The 22,436-nt window shown below is 43.2% G+C and overlaps 1 protein-coding gene across 4 annotated transcripts in view; it reads right to left on the bottom strand.

The window, feature by feature from the left end:
• Positions 1-263: 263 nt before the first annotated feature.
• The window catches only part of LOC311148808 (vesicle-associated membrane protein 4-like), a 34,293-nt gene continuing 12,120 nt past the window's right edge, over positions 264-22,436 (bottom strand). For all 4 annotated transcript variants that reach the window (XM_084185793.1, XM_084185792.1, XM_084185791.1 and 1 more), the window contains exons 5-8: positions 18,177-18,277; positions 2,990-3,069; positions 2,848-2,899; positions 264-2,733 (exon numbers count right to left, since the gene is read on the bottom strand). In XM_084185793.1, the coding sequence (XP_084041919.1) occupies positions 2,708-2,733; positions 2,848-2,899; positions 2,990-3,069; positions 18,177-18,277 (259 nt within the window). In that variant the 3' untranslated portion in view covers positions 264-2,707. The remainder of the gene's footprint in view (positions 2,734-2,847; positions 2,900-2,989; positions 3,070-18,176; positions 18,278-22,436) is intronic.

Raw genomic sequence — 22,436 nt, 5'->3', positions numbered from 1 at the left:
GCAGGCCTTATTGGCTCGCTGAGCGGAAAACCAGGCACCCATATGGTGGCACATACCTTCTACACACACACATCTCTGACATGCCAGCCCAGAGGGGTAAAATGGCACACAAACCACTCTTTTGCCCCAACAATCACCCCCCTCTCCTCCTCCCCTATCCACCCATCACTTTATCCATTCCTCTCCTCTCATCCCCACTAAACCATGTCACATCAACAAGACCAAACTAGTCCATTCCAGTCAAATCCAGATCAATGCAGATACTCTTTAAAATCATTTTATTACGTTAGAGAAACATTACAGTATTTCACAGTTTGCCAATGTAATGACAGAGTATAATACATCATTATAGATCAATATTTACACCTAAAATAAATTACATTTTAAAAAAAGATTTAAAAAAGGAATGATGATGTAGGGGTTATTGTATATACTGCTATGCTAGACACTGTGCTGTTCTCACATTAGGCAGTGTTACACCCGGGGCCTTGCACAGACCTTTCAGGGGGCAGGTACTCAAAATGAAGAAAAAAAACACACTAACTGCCTCATTTGCGATAAAACAATGTTTTGAGCATAGGCTTATTTATTTCTGCAACAACACACTCGTCACAAATTGTAAGCAAGAAAAATTGGGCATTTTATAAACGCATTTCATGCAATTCTACACGACTGCAGACTTTGGCAGAATCTTTTTTTAAATACCGCACAAATGATCGAAATGACAGGCTACCTTGACACTGACAAACTGAGATCATTAAAAACGACCTCGTCTTGAATCCATCAGTAGCCTAGGCCTAGGTGTGTGTAGACACACATATTGTACAATATGAGGAGGAAATTAGTCTTTAAAAAAGTTTCCAGTTTCACTGACTTACCCAATGAGCAATGATGCGCAGCTCACTCGCCGCGATGGCCGATGCGCTCATGCCAAAAGCCTATCTCTCTCTTGTAAACAATGTTCGCTTAATTGCCTTTTTTGGAAGTTGATAAAATATTTTGGTATCCTACAGCAGACAGATTAGTGTTCTTTTTTCAGCAGGAGCCATTTGCTTTCCAACCTGTGTTTTCCTACGATTGTATTTGAAATATTACGAAAGGCCTGTTTTGTCTGCATGCTGTTCCCTGGCAGATTTGCAGCGCGTTCCCGGCTGTAGCCTATGCCTTGTTATTGGGCTACAATCCACAGCTAGGATATTAAAAAAATATAAAAAAGAAGCTATTGATCCTCTGTGGCTAAATTATAGGCCTACTCATGGTGTAGTAGACTATTCTGAATTATTACATTTCTTTCTGAACAGACAGCTGTAATTCTATAACTCTGGCACATTTATTTCAATGTATCAGTGGTGCTGCAGCACCTCCAGCACCCTTCCCAAGGCTATGATTCTATAAATAAAAAAAAATGATAAAAGTGCTGCTGCACGTCAGCCAACGAGACCGAATATTGATGATCTAAATCAAGTATTATCAAGTGTTATTCAAATGTTATGCTACTGTGGTGTGGCAGTACTGTTGACATTTAAACTAGGTAGCTTGCTACACACACTCGACCAGTGACCCGCATCACAAGCCATGCATGTTTGGATACCGGGCGCACGCAATCGGCATAAAGGGCAGACTGGGAAAATCACCCATGCAGGCACACAATAAACCAGTGGTACCAGACAGCTCCAGCCTCCAGCAGTTGCAGTGGAATGAACAGTGTCTGTCCCTTAGCTCCTCAGGGGTAATGGGAATAGCAGCAGACATTCATAAGCTTCACATTGATCTTCCAACAGAACTCAATAACATCACAGAAACAATAACAATAAAATTCAACCATCTGGAGAGACAGCTAGCCTAGCGTTACTAACAGGAAATGAGATCAGCAGTGGCCAAGCAGTAACACATGTCAGTAGGACACACTGTGTCCCAATATTCCACAGTGGCTTCCTCTCACTGGCTAGAACCAGTCCTGCTAGTGTCAGATCAAACTGGGTGAAGAAAATAAAAGAAGGAAAGGAGACAAGTTGAGGAGGCCACTGTAGAGTATTGAGATTTAGCCATTGCCTCATTTTCAGTTTAACCTTGAAAGCATTCTAAACATGTGAGATGGGAGGTGGTGGTGGTAGTAGGGGTTACATTCTTATAGTCTTCAAATATTTTGGTGTGCTACAAGTCCTGTATAACCTGTTTCTAAGCTGCTGATGGACTGACTGACTGGAGCAGACAGATTGACTGAAAGTCTCACTATCATTAGAATCAGTCTGACTACATGATATGAAATGTAACCTTAATGACTAGCTGATATGTACTATGTACTGAATGGAGTTCTCCTTTAGTTTGATTAGGCGTCTGAGACACAGGCAGCATTCCCTATTCCCTAAATAAGGTATAATTTGGGATGCAATCCCAACCCTTACGTAACACCAACGTAATGCTTCCTGTGTCACCCTTGGCCCTGACTCACAGAGTAGGATGAAGTGGTCCCTAGTAGACACTGATCTTAGGTCAGTTTTGTGTTTTCCATCCTAATGGTAAAGGTTAGCATTGGGAGAGAGTGAGCTGATCCTAGATCTGTGGTTAGGGGCAACTTCTACCCAGAGCCACGCAGGCTGGCGCGGGTTGTGTCCCCTAGCTGATGTGGAGGGCTTTGTGCAGGAGAATGGGAGGAAGAGGAGGAGGAGAAGGATTGAGAGAGATTCTTCCTCATCCTGGCGAGACACTAGCGATACCGCAAGATCACTGGAACTGAGAGAAAGAGAGAGGGAGAGACAGAGATTTGCTTGTTTAGTGCTATGAGTTGAATCAGTGTGGTCATATTCTTGACCAATACAATAATGTGTTGTTCAGGCTGATACTCACTGATGATGATAAGCAACAGAACGACCACCACCAGAGCTATGATGGCCTTCATCTGTGGAAGACAGAAACAAGCATTACACAAAGTCATGGATACAGACACTGACGCACGCACACGCACGCACACACACACACGTTGACTCACCTTCATATCTCTCCACCACATCCTCCGGTGCAGCTGCTTGGCTCGGCTGCTGAAGGCTGAGGCGTTGTCTGATAGGCTCTCTGGAAGGTCATATGACCACAGGATACACACATGTGCAGGGAGACAAGATGAAGGGATGTGGGGACAGACAGGGAAGAGGGAGACAGGGAGACAGGAAAGAGGGGGACAGGGAGACAGGGACAGGGAGACAGGAAAGAGGGGGACAGGGAGACAGGGACAGGGAGACAGGAAAGAGGGGGACAGGGAGACAGGGACAGGGAGACACAGAGAAGAAAACAGGAGAAAACGTGTAAACAGCATGTGATAGGAGCTGTCTGTGTGTTGTATCCTCTGTTTCTATGACTTAAGGGCGGTTTATACTTGGTGTAACGACACGTCTGTAGACAAATAGAATGTGACAAGTGTCGCTGATCAAAACGACATTTAATTTATACTCTGGTGGAATGTCTGTAGATTTGTCGGTTTCCTTTTTGCACAGACAAGAAAAAAGTTCATGTCTATGCAACTGTCGCAATGTCCGTTGTCGTGGTTACTGGGCTGCTACAGCAACAAGACCAAATCCATCTGTGACAAGACGGTGCAGGTGTTAAAACATTCATGACCTACTTTTATTTCGTCACACTCACAGCCGTAAGCTATTTTCAGTAAGCTCGCCATTATTACCTTGTAAATAATGAGGTTGTTGTGGTGGGTTTATTGTCCTGTAATAATGAATAAAAAGTAGCTAAAGTTTAGACGTTGTTAGCTATAGCCTGGTGGGTAGGAGCATTGGGCCAGTCACAGAAAGGTTGCTGGATCGAATCCCCAAACTGACAAGGTAAAAATCTGTCGTTCTGCCCCTGAGCAAGGTAGTTAACCCACTGTTCCCCGGGCGCCGATGACGTGGACGTCGATTAAGGCAGCCCCCCGCACCTCTCTGATTCAGAGGGTTTGGGTTAAATGCGGAAGACACATTTCAGTTGAATGCATTCAGTTGTACAACTGATTAGGTCTCCCCCTTTCCCTATACTCTGGTCATGATTTGAACTGGCTAACAAGCTAGCAACGAACCAAAACATTGTTTAGAAAGTTGCTTTTAGTTCCCTAGCTTGCTAGGTTGAAATGTACTAAATTCATTTTTAAACAGATGGGTTTATTGGTGTTCAAATAGAGCAAGTATGCTATTTGGAGCACCGGGTTGCTGATGTCATGCAGAGGCTGTCAAGTTTGATGTCGGATGACAATAGAATGTTCCTTGAGGTCACTGCGACAACTGCATACAGACAGTACATTTTACATTTGAGTCATTTAGCAGACGCTCTTATCCAGAGCGACTTACAGGAGCAATTAGGGTTAAGTGCCTTGCTTAAGGGCACATCAACAGATTTTTCACCTAGTCGGCTCGGGGATTAGAACCAGCGACCTTTCGGTTACTGGCACAACGCTCTTACCCACTAAGCTACCTACCGCCCCAGACATGTCAAAAGACCAACTGTAAACCAGCCTTAAGAACTACCTATATTACCTAAGAGCAAACCAATCTTGGTAGGGGCTCTGTATAGACCACCAGACCAGAGTGACTTTTATGAAATCCTTGAAAATGTGTGTACTGCCTACTGTGACTTTCTAAACTCTGAAGTGATTCTACTGGGTGATGTAAATACTGATGTACTAAACATGAGCTGCCCCCTGTATAAGGCCTTGTCTAACTTTGGCAAAACTTTCTGTTTGACTCAGTTGATAAATGAGCCCACAAGAATATGTGACACCAGTCAGACTGCCATTTATCTCATTATGGTATCAGATAATCACAAGATATCCCAAAGTGGTGTAATTGCATATGGAATGAGTGACCATTTTTATATACACTGCACTAGGAAAGTGAACAAAAACCTGGTAAAATTGTCACAATACCATCAGGACCAGATCCCTCAAAAACGATGACAAAGAACAATTGAATGAACTGCTAGGACAGGTAGACTGGTCTGATGTTATGGAAAGTGAGGATGTTGATAGAGCATGGGAACTCTTCCAAGGTAGATTTCTCAGTACTGTGGACAAGCTGGCACCCCTAAAAGTGATGAGGATGAAACAAAGGACAGAACCCTGGATCAGCAGGGAAATCCTTCATTCCATCACCATGAGAAACAATGCTCTAAAAGACTTTAAGAGGTAAAAACTGCCAGATTCCTTCACTTATTACAATCACCTAAGGAATACAGTTCAAAGGCTGGTTGATGAAGCGAAACGGTCCTTCTATAAGAGCAGGACAATAAAAACAACCGCAGGGAGCTCTGGAAGACTTTCAAGAACCTAGGCACTAGCAACAAGCCAAAAACAAAGTCAACCAGCATCGGACTGAACATCAATGGTACTGTAACCTTTGACGGAGCACAAGTGGCTGATAATTTTAATGAGTTTTTCACCACCATTGCCAGCAACCTTGTTGACCAACTCTCAGAATGCTCTGGCACCTTAGGAAACCATCATATTCAAATCTATTATTCAGCCAACGGCATCTCCGAAGGACAGTTTGCATTTTCCCAGGTTTCAACTTCAGATGTTACAAAGATGCTTAAAGATCTAGACAAACAGAAAGCCACAGGACTGGATAACATCCCAGCTAGATTCCTGAGTGATGCTGCTGATCGTATCGGACCTTATGTAACACACATCATCAACCTTTCCATTCAACATGGAAAGGTACCACAAGAGTTGCTCGTTTATACAAGAAAGGAAGCAAAGTTGAACAAGGGAACTACAGACCAGTGTCAATCTTGAGTGTGTTGTCAAAGGTTTTTAGAAAAAGCACTCCATTAACAGATCATAAAGTACATTGATGACCATGACATTTCATAATGACCTTCAGTCCGGTTTTAGACAATCCTATTCTACCGACACTTGTTTACTATACTTTATCAAGTAAGAAATTGACAAGGGCAACTTCTGTGGTATGGTCATGCTTGACCTACAAAAAGCATTTGATACTGTGAACCATGATATTTTGTTGTACAAACTGAAAGTAATTGGTTTTTGCACCAACTCCTTATTATGGTTGAAGTCATACCTAACTGATAGTGTACAAAGGGTGGATGTGTGCGGGACACTGTCTGATGCTAAGGATATTAAATGTGGTGTCCTCCAGGGGAGCATTTTGGGGCCTTTTTTGCTCTACATAAATGACATGGATTCTGCCTGTTCATGCTCTCTGTTCCTGTATGCGGATTATTCTGCCCTCTTGGTTTCACATAAGAATCAGGAGACCGTTGAAAAGACCCTAAGCAGCAAACTGACTAAAGTCAGTAAGTGGTTATCCGACAACAACATTTAGGCAATACATAATGTATCCTGTTTGGTTCCAAACGCAAAGTGAGAAACTCTTACAACTTCTCTGTCAAATGTAATGGTGTAGCGGTGAATGAAAAATGCTCTGTTACATACTTGGGATCTGAACTGGACCAACATGACAGGTAAACTCATGGCTCTGAAGGTCATTGGGAAGGTTCACTCCAGGACAAAGTTCCTGGCAAGGGTAGTGAAGTTCCTGGATACAGAGACTATGAGGACCCTTGCAACATCTCTGACACAGTGCCACTATGTTTGTATCTCATGGTTCAGTGGCATAACAAAAAATCTGAAGTACAAACTTCAAACGGCCCAAAACAAACTAATGCGAATTATACTCAAGCTCAGTCCTAGGATGCACATTTGTCCTAATAATTTCGGGGAACTGAACTGGCATCCAGTTGATCTCCGGGTGATGCAGATCAAACTGTTGACGGTTTTTTAAATTATACATGACCTTGCCCCCAGTTACCTTCCTGGTTATTTTAATTTCATTAGAGACTCTCATTGCCATGAGACAGGAGCCAGTGTTGCCAATATCAGACCGTTGCGATATAGGAGCATGGCTGGAAAAAGCTATTCCTTAACATGGGTGCAGAGGAATGGAATGGGGTACCAAACCATATAAAATCCATCCCTACGCTAAGGAGATTTAAGATACATCTAAAGAAATGGTTTATGGGCAAAATGCTTTAAAACTGCACAGGCTTAAAGAAAGTATAATTGTTTTCAATGAACGTTACATGGTAACATATTTTATTCCTTTTACGGTTTCCTCCTTATTGATGAGATGTATTTGAGATGTATTTTGTTTTCATGTATTTTCATGAGGACCACAATGGAAATATGTTTTAAGACTTTTTTGTGTCATCCTCTATGATTTTAATGGCATTGTACTGTATCCATGTGTGGTTGTATTGTGTTTTAAAATGGTAAAATAAATCAAATCAAATAAACTCAAACCTCACTCACTCAGATTCAAAACAAACTTTGGTATAACAGGGACAACCTAATGTTGCCAAAGCAAAACACTAAACACAAACTCGTTCCTTCTGCCTCTCCATGTCTATATATATATATAAATGAAGTTTTATTTAATCTCTCTCTTTCTGTTTGGAGTCAGACAGTTGTTTGACATTCTGTGTGTTGGCAGGGACATGAAAGTTGCTGAGCTGAGCGTGCAGAGAGCTCCTTTTCTCGTGGCGAACCCCTCTCCTCTAATGCAAGAAAGGCATTTCACTGTACTTGTGCAGGTGACAATAAAAGCTTGAAACTTGTTGTTATGTGGTTGTTAATGAACCTGAACCTGCTCCAGCCAATAACTAGCTAACTACGTATAGACGGCTAATAAGAACATTGTAATCCTGTACCAGCTAGTCCTACACCACAAGGCAAAGGCTACCTACATGTGGCCATATAATTACATATAGAACTAATTTAACACTTATTTGGATATACACTATATATACAAAAGTATGTGGACACCCCTTCAAATTTGTGGATTAGGCTATTTCAGCCACACCCGTTGCTGACAAGTGTATAAAATCGAGCACACAGCCATGCAATCTCCATAGACAAACATTGGCGGTAGAATGGCCTTACTGAAGAGCACAGTGACTTTCAAAGTGGCACCGTCATAGGATGCCACCTTTCCAACAAATCAGTTCGTTAAAAAAAATTATGCCCTGCTGTTATTGTGAAGTGGAAACGTCTAGGAGCAACAACGGCTCAGCCACAAAGTGGTAGGCCACACAAGTTCACAGAACCGGACCTCCGAGTGCTGAAGTGTGTAGCATGTATAGGATGCCTTTTCCTCCCTGGAGGAAAAGATCATGACCATTAGAAAGCAAATTACGGACTCCTCTTTGAATCTGCGTATTCCTCCAGGGCTTAGCTGTCCTGGATCTGCACAGCTCTGCGAGGGCCTGGGATCGGGAGAGACACTTAAGTGTTTTAGTACTATATCTCTTGACACAATGATGAAAATAATAATGGCCTCTAAACCTTCAAGCTGCATACTGGATCCTATTCCTACTAAACTGCTGAAGGAGCTGCTTCCTGTGCTTGGCCCTCCTATGTTGAACATAATAAACAGCTCTCTATCCACCGGATGTGTACCAAACTCACTAAAAGTGGCAGTGATAAAGCCTCTCTTGAAAAAGCCAAACCTTGACCCGGAAAATATAAAAAACTATCGGCCTATATCGAATCTTCCATTCCTCTCAAAAATTTTAGAAAAAGCTGTTGCGCAGCAACTCACTGCCTTTCTGAAGACAAACAATGTATACGAAATGCTTCAGTCTGGTTTTAGACCCCATCATAGCACTGAGACTGCACTTGTGAAGGTGGTAAATGACCTTTTAATGGCGTCAGACCGAGGCTCTGCATCTGTCCTCGTGCTACTAGACCTTAGTGCTGCCTTTGACACCATCGATCACCACATTCTTTTGGAGAGACTGGAAACCCAAATTGGTCTACACGGACAAGTTCTGGCCTGGTTTAGATCCTACCTGTCGGAAAGATATCAGTTTGTCTCTGTGAATGGTCTGTCCTCCGACAAATCAACTGTACATTTCGGTGTTCCTCAAGGTTCCGTTTTAGGACCACTATTGTTTTCACTATATATTTTACCTCTTGGGGATGTTATTCGAAAACATAATGTTAACTTTCACTGCTATGCGGATGACACACAGCTGTACATTTCAATGAAACATGGTGAAGCCCCAAAATTGCCCTCGCTAGAAGCCTGTGTTTCAGACATAAGGAAGTGGATGGCTGAAAACTTTTTACTTTTAAACTCGGACAAAACAGAGATGCTTGTTCTAGGTCCCAAGAAACAAAGAGATCTTCTGTTAAATCTGACAATTCATCTTGATGGTTGTAAAGTCGTCTCAAATAAAACTGTGAAGGACCTCGGCGTTACTCTTGACCCTGATCTCTCTTTTGACGAACATATCAAGACTGTTTCAAGGACAGCTTTTTTCCATCTACGTAACATTGCAAAAATCAGAAATTTTCTGTCCAAAAATGATGCAGAAAAATTAATCCATGCATTTGTTACTTCTAGGTTAGACTACTGCAATGCTCTATTTTCCGGCTACCCGGATAAAGCACTAAATAAACTTCAGTTAGTGCTAAATACGGCTGCTAGAATCCTGACTAGAACCAAGAAATTTGATCATATTACTCCAGTGCTAGCTTCCCTACACTGGCTTCCTGTTAAGGCAAGGGCTGATTTCAAGGTTTTACTGTTAACCTATAAAGCGTTACATGGGCTTGCTCCTACCTATCTTTCCGAGTTGGTCCTGCCGTACATACCAATACGTACGCTACGGTCACAAGACGCAGGCCTCCTAATTGTCCCTAGAATTTCTAAGCAAACAGCGGGAGGCAGGGCTTTCTCCTATAGATCTCCATTTTTATGGAACAGTCTGCCTACCCATGTGAGAGACGCAGACTCGGTCTCAACCTTTAAGTCTTTACTGAAGACTTATCTCTTCAGTAGGTCATATGATTGAGTGTAGTCTGGCCCAGGAGTGTGAAGGTGAACGGAAAGGCTGGAGCAACGAACAGCCCTTGCTGTCTCTGCCGGGCCGGTTCCCCTCTCCACTGGGGTTCTCTGCCTCTAACCCTGTTGCAGGGGCTGAGTCACTGGCTTGCTGGTGCTCTTTCATGCCGTCCCTGGGAGGGGTGCGTCACTTGAGTGGGTTGAGTTACTGACGTGATCTTCCTGTCTGGGTTGGCGCCCCCCCCTTGGTTTGTGCTGTGGTGGAGACCTCTGTGGGCTATACTCGGCCTTGTCTCAGGATTGTAAGTTGGTGGTTGGGGATATCCCTCTAGTGGTGCGGGGGCTGTGCTTTGGCGGAGTGGGTGGGGTTATATCCTTCCTGTTTGGCCCTGTCCGGGGGTTTCTTCGGATGGGGCCACAGTGTCTCCGGACCGCTCCTGTCTCAGCCTCCAGTATTTATGCTGCAGTAGTTTATGTGTCGGGGGGCTGGGGTTAGTTGGTTATACCTGGAGTACTTCTCCTGTCTTATCCAGTGTCCTGTGTGAATTTAAGTATGCTCTCTCTAATTCTCTCGTTCTCTCTTTCTCTCTGAGAACCTGAGCCCTAGGACCATACGTCAGGACTACCGGGCATGATGACACCTTGCTGTCCCCAGTCCGCCTGGCCTTGCTGCTATTCCAGTTTCAACTGTTCTGCCTGCGGCTACGAAACCCCTACCTGTCCCAGACCTGCTGTTTTCAACTCTTAATGATCGGCTATGAAAAGCCAACTGAGAGACCTGAGCCCTAGGACCATACGTCGGGACTACCGGCCGTGGTGACTCCTTGCTGTCCCCAGTCCGCCTGGCCTTGCTGCTATTCCAGTTTCAACTGTTCTGCCTGCGGTTATGGAACCCCTACCTGTCCCAGACCTGCTGTTTTCAACTCTTAATGATCGGCTATGAAAAGCCAACTGAGATTTATTCCTGATTATTATTTGACCATGCTTGTCACTTATGAAAATTTTTGAACATCTTGGCATGGTTCTGTTATAATCTCCACCCGGCACAGCCAGAAGAGGACTGGCCACCCCTCATAGCCTGGTTCCTCTCTAGGTTTCTTCCTAGGTTTTCGCCTTTCTAGGGAGTTTTTCCTAGCCACCGTGCTTCTACACCTGCATTACTAGCTGTTTGGGGTTTTAGGCTGGGTTTCTGTACAGCACTTCGAGATATTAGCTGATGTAAGAAGGGCTATATAAAATAAAATTGATTGATTGATTGATGTAAAAATCGCCTGTCCTCGGTTGCAACACTCACTACCGAGTTCCAAACTGCCTCTGGAAGCAACGTCAGCACAAGAACTGTTCGTCGGGAGCTTCATGAAATGGGTTTCCATGGCCGAGCAGCCGCACACAAGCCTATGATCACCAATGTGCAACGCCAAGCGTCGGCTGGAGTGGTGTAAAGCTCGCCGCCAGTGGAAACGCGTTCTCTGGAGTGATGAATCACGCTTCACCATCTGGCAGTCTGACAAACAAATCTGGGTTTGGTGGATGCCAGGAGAACGCTAACGGCCCCAATGCATAATGCCAACTGTAAAGTTTGGTGGAGGAGGAATAATGGTCTTGGGCTGTTTTTCATGGTTCTGACTAGGACCCTTAGTTCCAGTGAATGGAAATATTAACGCTACAGCATATAATTACATTCTAGACGATTCTGTGCTTCCAACTTTGTGGCAACAGTTTGGGGAAGGCCCTTTCCTGTTTCAGCATGACAATGCCCGTGTGCAAAAAGCGAGGTCCATACAGAAATGGTTTGTCGAGATCGGTGTGGATGAACTTGACTGGCCTGCACAGAGCCCTGACCTCAACCCCAACGAACACCTTTGGGATGAATTGGAACACAGACTGCGAGCCAGGCCTAATCACCCAACATCAGTGCCCGACCTCACTAACGCTCTTGTGGCTGAATGGAAGCAAGTCCCCGCAGCAATGTTCCAACATCTAGTGGAATGACTTCCCAGAAGAGTAGAGGCTCTTATTATAATCAAATCAAATGTTAAGTAAATAAACTAAAGTTTAAAAAAAGTAACACATTAAAATAACAATAATGAGGCTATATACAGGGGGTACCGGTTAGGGCTGTTACGGTGACCGTATTACCGCCACACCGGCGGTCACGAGTCATGAAGGCAGGCAAATTCCACATGACCGTTTAGTCGGGCGGCAGGTAGCTTAGTGGTTAAGAGCGTTGTGCCAGTAACCGAAAGGTCGCTGGTTCTAATCCCCAAGCCGACTAGGTGAAAAATCTGTCGATGTGCCCTTGAGCAAGGCACTTAACCCTAATTGCTCCTGTAAGTCGCTCTGGATAAGAGCGTCTGCTAAATGACCAATTAATTAAAAAAATTAATTAATTAATTAATAGTCACAGTAATTAGGCTTCTCCAAGCTCTGATGGTCATTAGTAGCCTACCAAACTTGCTAATTGCCTGGTACTCAGCATTCTATTGTCCCTCTAATCACTCTGACATCAATGCAAATGTATTCGAAAATCTAATCAAACACTTAATGAGAGCCCATGAACTCGTTGCACAACATTTCAATAGGCTATGCAATTGTGTGAGAAAACAGAGTGATAGAGTGATGGCCTCTACTAAAAAGAGGAGGATCCCATCAGCTTTCTATAGGCTAGGCCTACTATATTTATTTCTCAACTTTCCTAATATTAAGCACATTGCTTATATTTACAACAGGAGTATAGCCTACCTGGCTGGCATGAAAATAAACCACGGTGAAAAGCGTCCTCCATTTGCTATTTAAGTGCATAGATTACATGTATTTATTCCCGCTGCCCCTGTTTCGATACAGGTGCATGATAATGGTCCATTCTAAAATTATTTTGTATACAGTGGGGGAAAAAAGTATTTAGTCAGCCACCAATTGTGCAAGTTCTCCCACTTAAAAAGATGAGAGAGGCCTGTAATTTTCATCATAGGTACACGTCAACTATGACAGACAAAATGAGAAAAAATAATCCAGTAAATCACATAGTAGGATTTTTAATGAATTTATTTGCAAATTATGGTGGAAAATAAGTATTTGGTCAATAACAAAAGTTTCTCAATACTTTGTTATATACCCTTTGTTGGCAATGACACAGGTCAAACGTTTTCTGTAAGTCTTCACAAGGTTTTCACACACTGTTGCTGGCCCAATTTTGGCCCATTCCTCCATGCAGATCTCCTCTAGAGCAGTGATGTTTTGGGGCTGTCGCTGGGCAACACAGACTTTCAACTCCCTCCAAAGATTTTCTATGGGGTTGAGATCTGGAGACTGGCTAGGCCACTCCAGGACCTTGAAATGCTTCTTACGAAGCCACTCCTTCGTTGCCCGGGCGGTGTGTTTGGGATCATTGTCATGCTGAAAGACCCAGCCACGTTTCATCTTCAATGCCCTTGCTGATGGAAGGAGGTTTTCACTTAAAAATTCACGATACATGGCCCCATTCATTCTTTCCTTTACACGGATCAGTCGCCCTGGTCCCTTTGCAGAAAAACAGCCCCAAAGCATGATGTTTCCACCCCCATGCTTCACAGTAGGTATGGTGTTCTTTGGATGCAACTCAGCATTCTTTGTCCTCCAAACACGACGAGTTGAGTTTTTACCAAAAAGTTCTATTTTGGTTTCATCTGACCATATGACATTCTCCCAATCCTCTTCTGGATCATCCAAATGCACTCTAGCACACTTCAGACGGGCCTGGACATGTACTGGCTTAAGCAGGGGGACACGTCTGGCGCAGCAGGATTTGAGTCCCTGGCGGCGTAGTGTGTTACTGATGGTAGGCTTTGTTACTTTGGTCCCAGCTCTCTGCAGGTCATTCACTAGGTCCCCCGTGTGGTTCTGGGATTTTTGCTCACCGTTCTTGTGATCATTTTGACCCCACGGGGTGAGATCTTGCGTGGAGCCTCAGATCGAGGGAGATTATCAGTGGACTTGTATGTCTTCCATTTCCTAATAATTGCTCCCACAGTTTATTTCTTCAAACCAAGCTGCTTACCTATTGCAGATTCAGTCTTCCCAGCCTGTTGCAGGTCTACAATTTTGTTTCTGGTGTCCTTTGACAGCTCTTTGGTCTTGGCCATAGTGGAGTTTGGAGTGTGACTGTTTGAGGTTGTGGACAGGTGTCTTTTATACTGATAACAAGTTCAAACAGGTGCCATTAATACAGGTAACGAGTGGAGGACAGAGGAGCCTCTTAAAGAAGAAGTTACAGGTCTGTGAGAGCCAGAAATCTTGCTTGTTTGTAGGTGACCAAATACTTATTTTCCACCATAATTTGCAAATAAATTCATAAAAAATCCTACAATGTGATTTTCTGGATTTTGTTTTCTAAATTTGTCTGTCATAGTTGACGTGTACCTATGATGAAAATTACAGGCCTCTCTCATCTTTTTAAGTGGGAGAACTTGCGCAATTGGTGGCTGACTAAATACTTTTTTCCCCCACTGTATGTAAAGACAAGATGAAATCAAGAATAGTCTGATGGGTGACAATATTAGCCTATCACTTGTGAATTATATATTATCACTTGAGAAGGATGCCCAGCATAAGAAACAATGCCTTTTTTTAGCGACTTTCGAATCATAGTCACACACCTCATGTAGACTAGCCCATGGCCCTATATGTTTTAATAAGGTTTGTATCACAACTAAAGTGGCCAAATAACTTCTTAAAATTAAGTAAATTAATCCGCTTTACAAGGGGTGTAGAGCCTAACTGGCATACATAAACAGCGCATGAGTTTCACGTTTGGGGAAGATAATTTTCACCATAAAAATGCACCTTTATAATAAAAAGCATTACATGCATAATCACATTTGCATTCACTTTTGATAACGTGTTTTCCTGCTAATGGAACATTCGCGATTATATTGTACTACCATGTGTGCATTGCTGCGCTTATAATGTGAAGAAATAGCCTAATAGTTTATCAACATTTTAAAGCTAAACGTTCTGATCTGTTGCGTCAGCCACATTGCGTAAAAACATTTTTTTGATGCTAGTGGTTGTATTAATTTGGGATCTATCGCATCCCACAACTGGCCCAGACTATGTTTGGAATATTTATTTCTCACACAGAATAGAATAGGTCGACTTTTGTACTATGGGGGATAGTAGATTGACATAGGCTAGTGCTTTTGCTGTTCGTTATGCCTACTCATCTTGTTGGCTGATGAAAAGTAAATGTGGAGTTCTTCCAATATCTTCAATATGCACCTCAGAATTGGATAAGGATGCGCGCAGTTGCGTCTCCGATGTGTCTGTCTTCACTTGTAGCCTGTGAGAAAGACCCGATCACGTGATGGAGCGCGCAGCACTCAGGGAGTAGGGCACAACGGCCACAAAAGGCATGGATTTTTTTAGGGTGCATTACGGCCACACAAAGGGTATGCCACTGTGAAAATCAAGGCATTATCAAAGTGCTTGACAAATTGTGAATGAGGGACTGATGTGGTGTGTACAGCCTGCGCAAAAAAACTAAGCAGAGCTCATGCCTTTCAAGCAACTTTTTTCAAATCATCATTAGTCGCATCATGCAGCCTTACAATGTATTAAACATCTAAACATATAGCCTAACGTTTGTAGAACAACTAAAGTTACATGAATAACTCTAAATTACGCATATACAGTAGCTTGCGAAAGTATTCACCCCCCTAGCATTTTTCCTATTTTGTTGCCTTACATCCTGGAATTAAAATGGAATTTTGGGGGTTTGTATCATTTCATTTACACAACATGCCTACCACTTTGAAGATGCAAAATATTTGTTATTGTGAAACAAACAAGAAATAAGACAAAAAAACAGAAACCTTTTGCAGCAATTACAGCTGCAAGTCTCTTGGGGTATGTCTCTATAAGCTTGGCACATCTAGCTACTGGGATTTTTGCCCATTCTTCAAGGCAAAACTGCTCCAGCTCCTTCAAGTTGGATGGGTTCTGCTGGTGTACAGCAAACAGGGCGGCAGGTAGCTTAGTGGGTAAGAGCGTTGTGCCAGTAACCGAAAGGTCGCTGGTTCTAATCCCCGAGCCGACTAGGTGAAAAATCTGTCGATGTGCCCTTAAGCAAGGCACTTAACCCTAATTGCTCATGTAAGTCGCTCTGGATAAGAGCGTCTGCTAAATGACTAAAATGTAATGTAAATGTAAGTCATACCACATATTCTCAATTGGATTGAGGTCTGGGCTTTGACTAGGCCATTCCAAGACATTTAAATGTTTCCCCTTAAACCACTTGAGTGTTGCTTTAGCAATATGCTTAGGGTCATTGTCCTGCTGGAAGGTGAACCTCCGTCCCAGTCTCAAATCTCTGGAAGACTGAAACAGATTTCCCTGTATTTAGCGCCATTCATCATTCCTTCAAATCTGACCAGTTTCCCAGTCCCTGCCGATGAAAAACATCCCCACAGCATGATGCTGCCACCACCATGCTTCACTGTGGGGATGGTGTTCTCGGGGTGATGAGAGGTGTTGGGTTTGCGCCAGATATAGTGTTTTCCTTGATGGCCAAAAAGCTCAATTTTAGTCTTAACTGACCAGAGTACCTTCTTCCATATATTTGGGGAGTCTCCCACATGGCTTTGGGCGAACACCAAACGTGTTTGCTTATTTTTTTTTTTAAGCAATGGCTTTTTTCTGGCCACTCTTCCGTAAAGCCCAGCTCTGTGGAGTGTACAGCTTAAAGTGGTCCTATGGACAGATACTCCAATCTCTGCTGTGGAGCTTTGCAGCTCCTTCAGGGTTATCTTTGGTCTCTTTGTTGCCTCTGATTAATGCCCTTCTTGCCTGGTCCGTGAGTTTTGGTGGGCGGCCCTCTCTTGGCAGGTTTGGCGCCATATTCTTTCAATTTGTTTTAGAATGGATTTAATGGTGCTCCGTGGGATGTTCAAAGTTTCTGATATTTTTTTATAACCCAACCCTGATCTGTACTTCTCCACAACTGTGTCCCTGACCTGTTTGGAGAGCGCCGCTTGCTTAGTGGTGTTGCAAACTCTGGGGCCTTTCAGAACAGGTGTATATGTACTGAGATCATATGACACTTAGATTGCACACAGGTGGACGTTATTAACTAATTATGTGACTTCTGAAGGTAATTGGTTGCACCATATCTTATTTAGGGGCTTCATAGCAAAGGGGGGAATACATATGCATGCACCACTTTTCCATTATTTATTTTTTAGAATTTTTTGAAACAAATAATTTTTTTCATTTCACTTCACCAATTTGTACTATTTTGTGTATGTCCATTACATGAAATCCAAATAAAAATCCATTTAAATTACAGGTTGTAATGCAACAAAATAGAAAAAACGCCAAGGGGGATGAATACTTTTGCAAGGCACTGTAGGAATATATATTTCTTTGTTAACCGCTCAACACAGAATAGCCGCGTACTTCCCCAAATCGTTTGGAGAAAATATCCTTTCTATTTTATTCAGCTTTGTTCAATTGTATTATTTATACTATAAAATAATATAAAATAATGCCATGGAATTCTAAGCAAATCTTGTCTGCTAAATGAACTAGTGTAGCCCACAGCCATTTGGCATAGCCAAATGGTATGCTATTCTGTTCTTCTGAAATAGACTACATTTTCTTCATATCATGCTTCTTTAGACCTGTCTAAAATAAATAATGGATTTATTGTGAAGGTGTAGGCTATATTACATGGATTGTGTTTATGTTAATTAATGTAAATTACCGTGAGACCGACAGTTATTTGCTTGACAATCACCGGCTGACTAAATTTCGTGACTGCCACAGCCCTACTCAGGACATGGATAGACATCCAATTTCGAAGTCACTCTTGAGCGATCTTGCCAGGGCACATCATCTAACACCTCCTTAATGCCCCAGATGAAAAACATCCTTACTAAATACAGCTCTAATCATAATCACTATTACTACAGTACAGACTAGACTCCATTTACTTCCTTTATAGTTGCCACACCTGCCCATCTGAACCCTGCATTTGGTGTGTGTGTTCTGCATGTCATCGCCACATTTGGCTCCGATCCATGATAACCAGAGAAGAGCAGTCAGGAATGAGAGTTAGCCTTGTCTTATCTCCCCTATTCCCATTCCAGAGTTACTGAGTGGAATTACCAGCGGGATTTGAGCGCCTGTAGAGGATGTCTATCGCAGGGCTTTAACCCCAAACTATCTCCTTAATGCTGAGTGTCAAGCAAAGGTCCCATTTTTACTCCCAACCTTCCAATCTCAGGGCAGACACTAACCACAAGGCCACTTAGTTCTGTAGATATTAATATATAGATCTGAAAAGGACTTGAGTCTCACCTGACTTGTCCTGCAGGTCCTCCAGTCTCTCTCCCCTGTCGATCACCTTGGAGATGTTCTCCTGCATCACATCAATGACCTCATCAACCTGCGACTGAACTCTGAGGGAGGGAAGAGGGGAAAAAAAACAAGTGAAGGTCAACACACAAACAGAATGTGAACACTGTTGAAGGTGGGGCAGTTCGTTGGCTGGTACTGGTGTACATTCACAAGCCCACAAACACACACAGCTTTTTTCAACTTAGTACACACACCCCCTATTCTCTGGACTGATACATGGTATCCAGCAGAGCAGGCAAGGACTAATCAGATGTTTTGTTTGTCCTGAGAGTGACCTGCCCAGGTAATCTCTCCATCACACCTGGCTGTAGCCCTCACCTGGCTGCCAACACCTGTCTTTTCTCCCACACACACCTGGTTCTGGACCACACCTGTACTGGACCACACCCCTCATCTGGGCCCAACTGAGCCTGGCATGGCATGCCCTGACACACACCTCACACAGACAACTGGCACAGACAGAAGGAGAAAGAAGAGAGGGAGGAGAGAGAGAGAGAGTGGGGGAGAGAGAAAGAGGGTCTGTGTTGCTGTGCAGAGGAATGCAGTCATGTATTCTTCTCTGCCAGCGATTGGAACCAAGTCAAACAATGGCTCTGAAAACATCTGTCTACTCTAATAAAACCTCCATTTATATAAAAACCATTCTCTGCTCTCTTTTGGAAAAAAGTGAAAATCAAAAACCAGGTTGATGATTATGTATGATCCTCACATTACATATTAGACTGTTACATAATACCAAGACAGTCTGTGGGCTGGGCTCTTTTTCGGAACTCTGGGGTGTATGGGGAGCACACACACACACACACACACGCACAAGTGATGTGTTATATGATTTCATTGGGTAGAGTAATACGTTTCCTCTCAAGGAAACGTACTGTTTAAATATGAGATGAGGGAAAGCAGTTCAACACAGGTACAGTTGAAGTCGGAAGTTTACATACACCTTAGCCAAATACATTTAAACTCAGTTTTTCACAATTCCTCACATTTAATCGTTGTAACAATTCCCTGTCTTAGGTCAGTTAGGATCACCACTTTATTTTAAGAATGTGAAATGTCAGAATAATAGCAGAGAGAATGATTTATTTCAGCTTTTACTTCTTTCATCACATTCCCAGTGGGTCAGAAGTTTACATACACTCAATTAGTATTTGGTAGCATTGCCTTTAAATTGTTTAACTTGGGTCAAACATTTCGGGTAGCCTTCCACAAGCTTCCCACAATAAGTTGAGTGAATTTTGGCCCATTCCTCCTGACAGAGCTGGTGTAACTGAGTGAGGTTTGTAGGCCTCCTTGCTCGCACACGCTTTTTCAGTTCTGCCCACACATTTTCTATAGGATTGAGGTCAGGGCTTTGTGATGGCCACTCCAATACCTTGACTTTGTTGTCCTTAAGCCATTTTGCCACAACTTTGGAAGTATGCTTGGGGTCATTGTCCATTTGGAAGACCCATTTGCGACCAAGCTTTAACTTCCTGACTGATGTCTTGAGTTGTTGCTTTAATATATCCACATCATTTTCCTTCCTCATGATGCCATCTATTTTGTGAAGTGCACCAGTCCCTCGTGCAGCAAAGCACCCCCACAGCATGATGCTGCCACCCCCGTGCTTCACGGTTGGGATGGTGTTCCTCGGCTTGCAAGCAACCCCCTTTTTCCTCCAAACATAACGATGGTCATTATAGCCAAACAGTTCTATTTTTGTTTCATCAGACCAGAGGACATTTCTCCAAAAAGTGTGATCTTTGTCCCCATGTGCAGTTGCAAACCGTAGTCTAGCTTTTTTATGGCGGTTTTGGAGCAGTGGCTTTTTCCTTGCTGAGCGGCCATTCAGGTTATGTCGATATAGGACTCGTTTTACTGTGGATATAGATACTCTTGTACCTGTTTCCTCCAGCATCTTCACAAGGTCCTTTGCTGTTGTTCTGGGATTGATTTGCACTTTTCGCACCAAAGTATGTTCATCTCTAGCAGACAGAACGTGTCTCCTTCCTGAGCGGTATGACGGCTGCGTGGTCCCATGGTGTTTATACTTGCGTACTATTGTTTGTACAGATGAACGTGGTACCTTCAGGCGTTTGGAAATTTCTCCCAAGGATGAACCAGACTTGTGGAGGTCTACAAATATTTTTCTGAGGTCTTGGATGATATCTTTTGATTTTCCCATGATGTCAAGGAAAGAGGCACTGAGTTTGAAGGTAGGCCTTGAAATACATCCACAGGTACACCTCCAATTGACTCAAATGATGTCAATTAGCCTATCCGAAGCTTCTAAAGCCATGACATCATTTTCTGGAATTTTCCAAGCTGTTTAAAGGCACAGTCAACTTAGTGTATGTAAACTTCTGACCCACTGTAATTGTGATACAGTGAATTATAAGTGAAATAATCTGTCTGTAAACAATTGTTGGAAAAATTACTTGTGTCATGGACAAAGTAGATGTCCTAACCAACTTGCCAAAACTATAGTTTGTTAACAAGAAATTTGTGGAGTGGTTGAAAAATGAGTTTTAATGACTCCAACCTAAGTGTATGTAAACTTCCGACTTCAACTGTACATCTATGGGCTTTTATGTTTTTCTGTCGCGTAATGTGCAGTAGCTTATATCATATATGTATTGGATAACGGCACAATCATTTGGGCTGTTTAAATGTCATTAATGTAGGGCTCATCAGGCTCAGGTAGCATCAAGTTAGAATTTTCATGCTGATCAAAGCTCTAATCAAATCCAGACATATTTATATGCTTTATAATGCTTTTGAATGACACTTCCGGTTTTGGCGGGAAATACCGGGTTACCCAGGAGAAACGTGATTTATTCTTGGGATGGGACATTTGTAAAATACCTGGAAAATATTCAACCCTAGTCCTGAATGTCTGCTGCGCACCTCAAACATCCAAACTGGGAGTGTCATTTTAACCTCTGCAGTGTGGGCTGACTAATCTACCAGCTCACGTTTGTTGCCTATGTTTTAGGCCTAGTGCCTATTTGACTCATTATATACATTGCTTTATTTGACAGCATTATTTGAAAGGATTTGAGGGTTAGTTTGAGTTAGGGAAAAAAGAGCAGCGGGTCATGAGATCTGCCAAAAAAAAATACACACGGCCATCATATAGTATAAGTACAGCAGTGCAGTTGATACTATCCCTTCTATACCGTGGATTGCTGCATGTTCCATTAATTAATATTACTATTGTGATGGATAATAGCCATGGTAATTTGAAATGTCCAGTCAATGTTCATTATGGCTAATGTAGTCAATTTACAGATTCAAAATTGGCCTACAAACGCTTACTGTCACGCCCTGACCTCTAGAACTCTAGTTAGTTTGGTCAGGGTGTGCATGTTTAGTTCTATGTTGTTGTATATCTATGTTTAGATTCTAGTTGTTATACTTCTATGTTTGGCCGGGTATGATTCCCAATCAGAGGCAGCTGTCACTCGTTGTCTCTGATTGGGGATCATACTTAAGTAGCCTGGTTGCAGTCCTTGTTTGTGGGATCTTGTTCCGTGTAGGCTGGTTGTTGTATAGCCCATAGGACTTTCATGTCACATTGTTTTGTATGTTTATTCTATATAATAAACATGTACGCTTTTCACGCTGCACCTTGGTCCGACCCGTCTCTTAACGATCGTGACAGAAGATCCCACCAAACGAGGACCAAGCAGCGTGGCCAGGAGCAGACATCCTGGACATGGGAGGAGATCCTGGATGGTAAGGGATCTTGGACATGGGAGGAGATCCAGGCTGGGATGGATCGCCGTCCTTGGGAACAGACAGAGGAAGCCCGGGTTAGAGAGGAGCAACGGCGACACCGATGGCGCCGGCCGAGGAGGAAGCCCGAGAGGCAGCCCCAAGAAAAGAAAAAAATGGCGGGCTAAAGGAGTGGTCGGGGATCGAGAGAGAAGAGCCCCGACCACTGCACCCGGTGGGGTTCCAGTTTGAGTCCCTACGACCATGGGAACAGGAATGGGAACAGTTTTACATTGAGGAGTCAGAGGATGACGACGAGTTTCTGTTCCCTAACTCGTGGGGGCTCCCTGGAGGAGTCCTCACTGGAGGAGGATTGGGCGCAGAGAGTAAAGGACTGGTACAGTTGTAGACCTCCAGCGCCAGTTCCCAGACCGTGTAGCCTCGTGCCTGCTTCTCGCACCAAGCCAGTGGTGCGTGCTCCTAGTCCGGTAAGATCCGTGC

The sequence above is a fragment of the Coregonus lavaretus genome (genome assembly GCF_964263955.1).
Source record: "Coregonus lavaretus genome assembly, chromosome: 21".
Taxonomy (NCBI): domain Eukaryota; kingdom Metazoa; phylum Chordata; class Actinopteri; order Salmoniformes; family Salmonidae; genus Coregonus; species Coregonus lavaretus.
The sequence above is the reverse complement of the archived record's forward strand: the minus strand, read 5'-3'. Positions and strand labels throughout refer to the sequence as shown.